This window comes from Microtus ochrogaster, chromosome 4 (assembly GCF_000317375.1).
Source record: "Microtus ochrogaster isolate Prairie Vole_2 chromosome 4, MicOch1.0, whole genome shotgun sequence".
Classification (NCBI taxonomy): Eukaryota; Metazoa; Chordata; class Mammalia; order Rodentia; family Cricetidae; genus Microtus; species Microtus ochrogaster.
The window spans coordinates 33,509,425-33,515,424 of NC_022011.1; the positions used below are offsets into that span (position 1 = coordinate 33,509,425).

The 6,000-nt window shown below is 51.8% G+C and overlaps 1 protein-coding gene across 2 annotated transcripts in view; it reads right to left on the reverse strand.

Moving 5' to 3' along the window:
• Pcnx2 (pecanex 2) overlaps positions 1–6,000 on the reverse strand; it is a 122,441-nt gene that overhangs the window by 8,033 nt on the left and 108,408 nt on the right. For both annotated transcript variants that reach the window (XM_026789982.1, XM_013345975.2), the window contains 3 exons: positions 2,771–2,915; positions 1,283–1,513; positions 268–542 (listed from right to left, as the gene is read on the reverse strand). In XM_026789982.1, the coding sequence (XP_026645783.1) occupies positions 268–542; positions 1,283–1,513; positions 2,771–2,915 (651 nt within the window). The remainder of the gene's footprint in view (positions 1–267; positions 543–1,282; positions 1,514–2,770; positions 2,916–6,000) is intronic.

Sequence of the window (6,000 nt, forward strand, 5' to 3'; positions counted from 1 at the left end):
AAACAAAATAAAAAGTACCCTCTATCCTTCAAACCAGTTAGAGGACAGACACGATCTGGACCTGAGTAGGGAACATGACCGTGTATATGACATTCCCCATTGATTCTCTCTGCGGCCACTTGTTGGCCACATGACCTGTTGAGGGTCAGTTGGGCACAGCAGGGTGACTCATCTAAGACAACAGTGACCGTTATCATCATGCCACCCAGAGCTCAGCTCCACACGCTTCTCCCCGGTGCCCAGGCAGAGGCCCCTGGGAAGTCCTACCTTAGCCATCTGGTCTGGAACCACGTCCTCACACGGTCCAGTGTGACAGGCCCACCCCAGACGCTTTGCAGCTGCTTGTGGGTTCCCAGGTAGGACGTGGTCAGTGGGGAGACATACATGGGGTACCCCAGCGGCTGATCGCAGGAGGAGTTGATGAGATTGCGTAGCACCTGCTTGTTGTTCTGGATGCTTCCACGCTCTGGGTTGCGGTTGCGCAGGAAGATGAGTTCCTGCTGCTGCCCTGCCCAGAGTCCTCTCACGCACTCCTTGTTTACCTGTAGGCAGGGGTGGGAGTGCAGAGAAGTCCAGGGATCCCGGCAGTCAGTTGGGATTTAACCCACGGAGAGTGAGTGCGGTTCTGGGAGAGTCTGGGGGTATAACTACTTGGCCGGGGCCCCTTGTCTCACTCCTGAAAATAATGTCATTCTCATGGGGGGAACTTAGGGAAAAGAAAAAGGAAGTAAGAATTTTCTCTTAGCCCTATGCGAAGACAGGTCATGGGCAGGAGGGCTCTTCCACCCAGGAGCAGGCAATCCAAGAAAAGTAGGCATGTCCAACCTGCAGCCCATGGACCACATGTCCTAAGTCACAAATTACTTAAAACATTAAGGAGCCGGGCGGTGGTGGTGCACGCCTTTAATCCCAGCACTCGGGAGGCAGAGTCAGGCGGATCTCTGTGAGTTAGAGACCAGCCCGTTCTACAGAGCTAGTTCCAGGACAGGCTCCAAAACCACAGAGAAACCTTGTCTCGAAAAACCAAAATAAATAAATAAATAAATAAATAAATAAATAAATAAATAAATAAAACATTAAGATACTTAAGAACAAAACAAAATGGTGTTGTCAATTTGGTAGATCCTCCCCACATGCTGGTTCTCCCAGGAGGGCACCACAAGGGCACCAGGCTCTCTGGTGCCTTCGGCTGCTGGCTAGCACTCCTGCTTAGGGACCAGTAGTGCCAACTGCCTTCTCGGTCTTCTTGCTCCCCAGTTGGAGATCAGGGCACGTGACCTACCTTGATGACCTTGAAGCTCAGGAAACCCCTGTGGAGCATGATGACTTTGTATTCATCGGCACCCTCGTCCACCACGTGCCTCAGGGTCAGCAGCTCCTCCTTGTTGGACAGCACCGCACCCCTCCAGGCTGGGTCTCCCTCGTGGCAGATCACGACCTTCTTCTCGAAGGACTGGATGGCCTCATAGAGAACCGCCGGATCTTCATACTCATCCGGGCAGGTGAACTGGTCCTGGTGGGGAGAGCCCAGGTGGGCTCAGTGAGGCCAGAGCTGCTGGTCTGGGCAAGGGCAGAGGGGGACTTGCGGTGGCCTCTGGGGCCACATGCTTGCCTCATTTCCCCGCTCCCCACCGTACCCTCATCACTGAATCTTGAGCTGGGCACTGAGGGCATCTCAACTCGTTGTCCCTAACCAGCTGGAGCATGCCCAGGAAAGAGCTGCATTCCTCAGGCCTCTGTGTCCTCCTCTATGCTCCTGGGGAAGATGGCCATTAGCCAATGCCAGGTTTATTCAGACCACCCACTGTTTCCAAAGCTAGCGTTGAATGATTTCTGAGGCTTTCCAGAAAAAAAGATTTTTTTTGGGGGGGGGGGATTGTTTGTTGTTGTTGCTGTTTTGGTTTGGTTTGGTTTTGGTTTTTCGAGAAAGGGTTTCTCTGTGTAATAGTCCTAGCTGTTCTAGAACTTGCTTTGTAGATCAGGCAGGCCTCGAACTCACAGAGATCTGCCTGCCTCTGCCTCCCCAGTACCGAGATAAACCACTACCACCCATATCAAAGACTATATTGTTATTACTTCATTTTTGTAGCTTTCTTTTTGAGACAAGGTCTCATTCTGTAGTTGAGGTTGACATAGAATAATTTACCATTCTAATTATTATTTGAGCATGTCATATGCATCAGAAGGAGATGGAGCCTGTGTTACTGACTTTCTCCTTCAATGTGTTCAGTGTGTGTCTGCATATGTAGAGGGCAGAGGGCCACCTTCGGTGTCCTCCTTGGTCGCTAGCCACATTCTTTTGGCTGTTGTTTGGAGATAAGGCCTTTCATTGATCCTAGTGGTCACCAGCTTGGCTAGATTGCTGGCTAGTGATGCCTCCCCCTACCCAAAGAGCCTCTTGTCTTTCTGCTCTCAGCCCTGGGATTGCAATAAAACGAACACACCTAGATTTTCTCCCTGAGTTCCATGGTTCAGACTCATCCTCATGCCTGGACAGCAAGCCCGTTACCGATGGAGGCCTCGCCCAGGCCCACATTTCTTACTTTTCTTCTCACAGGGGAGAATTCTCTATTTGAGCCTGTGGTGTAAGAGGATTTATGCCATTCTCCTTGGCTGAGCTGGTTCTAGGCCGGTGAGGAGACAGACAACCATGGAGTGGGGCTCCCTGGGGGGAGGGTGGAGGAGGAGACTGCTCACCTCACGGTGGGTGGGAAGTCGACTTAAGGGGGCAGATTCAGATTATTGTTCTTTCAGAATTGGCTTTTTTTACCTGGTGCAGCTTCAGGGACATCCGGACGGCTGGAACAACAACTTTGTGCAACAGGTCCATGTCGGCAAATACCCACTCGTCTCGAGCTGTGACCCGGAAGTCACCTTTGAAGAGGGCATGCAGCCCGTACAGAAAGGAATCCAGGCTGCAAAACAGTCATGTTGCTGTGGGGTGCACACAGAGTTCGTGACCCCTTTATCCCACCAGCGTCTGCATCTCCCGGTTTAAGGATTACCTTCCTGGGGTTAGGGAGATGGCTCAGTTGGTCCACACAAGTGTGAGGACCTGAGTTCCCAGCATCCCATAAAAAGCCATGTATGGTTGTATGTGCTGGCAATCCCACTGCTAAGGTCCCTGGTTCTAGCAGGCCACCCAGTGTAGCTTACCCAGTGAACTCTGGACCAATGAAAGATGCTGTCTCAAGTAAGATAGATGGTATCTGAGTAACAAACAGGGCATGTATGACCACTTGTACATACACACACACAAACACACGCATTATCTTCCTATATTTTGGACTGACCCATCATGGAAAGGAAGATGATTCTAGATGTTTCCCAGAACCCCCATGCCTGGCCCCACAGCAAGGCTGGTGCCTTGGTGTAAGGCCATCTCCCATCACCATAGGAACCACTGACATAATCTCTGAGCCGGAAACCGAGACCCAGCCTGGAACAGGCCAGACACATACAGAAAGCAAGGGTAGCAGGCTCACCCTCCCCAGCCACACTGGCTCTGCCACACCTATCCCCTCACCAGTATCTTACTTCTCTTCTTGAAATTTCAGGGCTGGGTTAAGCATAGTAGAAATTGGATTCTATCATAATATACAGAGAGGAAAAAATAGTCAAATGTCACCCAAGCACAGATTCTTAGATTATCAGAGCACAACTGTCCCCTCTGCCACCCTTTCTTCGAAGGCCAAGGTCGGTGGCTAATCTCTCTGCCAGGGTTGTTAAGGTTTTCATATCATCTTAGTTAGGGTTTCTATTGCTGTGAAGAACCACCGTGACCACAGCAGCTCTTATAAAGGAAAACATTTAATGGGGTGGCTTACAGTTTCAGAGATTTAGTCCACTATCATCATGGTGGGACATGGCAGCGTGCAGGCAGACATGGTGCTGGAGAAGGAACTAAGAGTTTTACATCTTGCAGGCAACAGGAAGTGTTCTGTTTCACTTGGCATGGCTTGAACATATATAGGCCCTCAAAGCCCACCTCCACAGTGATACTTCCTCCAACAACAAGACCACACCTACTCCAACAAGGCCACGCCTCCTAAGTGCCACTCCCTTTGGAGGTCATTTTCTTTCAAACCACCACACATGTCCTGCTTTGTTTTCCTGCTGTCTTTCATCCCTGTCTGTGTCACTGTCTCTGAGGGTCACCTGAGTGAAGAACAGGGTGTCCACAGCCTGCCTGGGCCTTTCTGAGTGAACACAATGAGTGGGCTCAGGAAAACAATGTGTCCTGTATTCTGGGGATAGAAAGGAAAGTCTTTTCTCCCTCGCCCTTATTCCTCCACTGTGCCCTCTCATGGTGACCTCTAATGTCCCCGAGATGCAGGGGTGAGGCAAAGATGGCAGCCAGCACTTTAGACAGGGCTGGCCTGGGACAGGAGGCATAGGACACACATTGAGAAGACTTTGGTCTCAATGCCATACATGGGACCTGTGCATCAGAGACGCACAGCCACACGGCCACCGCATGCTGCTGCGGAACCTTGCTGTGGTGTGTGCCTTCTCCATTGATTTCCATCCCGGACTCCCTTTAGGAAGACTCAGAGGCTTTGCACAGGAAAAACAGGAGCTGCCAGGGCCTCCTCAGATGGAGGAATCTAGAACCTTCTGGAAAGGGATCGAGGGAGTAACCTTTCCCAAAGGGCTGTCTGCTCACAGAGCAAACGCTCCCAAGGGGCTGGGAGCTGCAGCCAGCTCCTGGGAGGCAAAGAGGCCACTGGAGCCGAGCAGAACTGCAGGCCGGTGGGTGCCATGGTCAGAGGCTTCCCTACCTGAGTGATGCCACCATCTGCTCTCCAGGGGGACATCTGAGGGTACCCCATGCTGGAAAGGCGCTAACCATGAAAGTGGGGAGGAGGTGCTAAGTCATGAGTGGCATGAGCACAGGAAGGTGTGGGGGACACCACACTGCACACTCAGTGTAAGAGGAAATGCTCTTTTAGATGTGGGACCAGGATAGGAAAAGACTTGAGGGTTCACCCAGACCCCCCAGGTAACACCCTCAGATTCAAGAGCCTCAGCCTGCTGCTTGCTCAGTCGTAGGCCATTGCTCCCCCTTACTCAGACACCCAGGTTCCCATCTCAGGGCTCAGCAGGCTGCACCGAGTTGTCGATTCTCTTTTCAGAGAAAATGACACACTGTCGTGCTTACAGGTGTTTGATTAAAGTGACCCTCCACATGAACCAGAGCCCGAGTGAATCCCTCCAGCACGGGGAATCCCCGCTTGACCTCACACAGCGAAGGGTTCTACCGAGAGGTGTTTCATAACTGGCTTCTCCCCTTGGGGGGCATAAGGAGGAAGAAGGTCTCCAGCAGGCAGCCTGGAGAAAAGCAGGGGAGCAAGGGGAACAAGGGGCTTGGAAGCCTCTCGAATGCCTGCAGTGCGTTTGGATTTGGAGTGTCGCTGGGGTTTGTCTTCTTGAGCATCTGTTGAGAAGCCAGTGTAGTTATAGACTGTTGTGATCCCTGAACTAGGAGGCAGAGATTAGTGGATCCCTGGGGCTTGCTGGGCAACCAGCCAGCTTAGCTCACAGGGAGAGCCCAGTCACCGAAAGTAGCTGTTTCTCAAACAAAGGTGGCTGGTGCCTGGAGAAGGACAGTCGAAGTTGTTCCCTGGCTTCCACACACATGGACACCTAACAGGCATAGGAATGCACACATACATTGGCTGGACTGAAAAATGACAGACTCCTACCCAGCTGGATCTGGGCTGTCACTGCTGTGAGAGAATAGCACACAGCACAATCAGGGTTGTCTGTCTCAGAGACCAAGCCCCATCCGAAGCCCACGAAGGAGGCGGGCAAGACAGGCTGTCTCATCACAGAGCCAAGGATGCAGGGGAATCAAGAGAGGGGGGGAGGAGGGAGGGAGGGAGAGAGAGAGAAGGAGGAGGAGAAGGAGAAGGAGAAGGAGAAGGAGAAGGAGAAGGAGAAGGAGAAGGAGAAGGAGAAGAAGAAGAAGAAGAAGAAGAAGAAGAAGAAGAAGAAGAA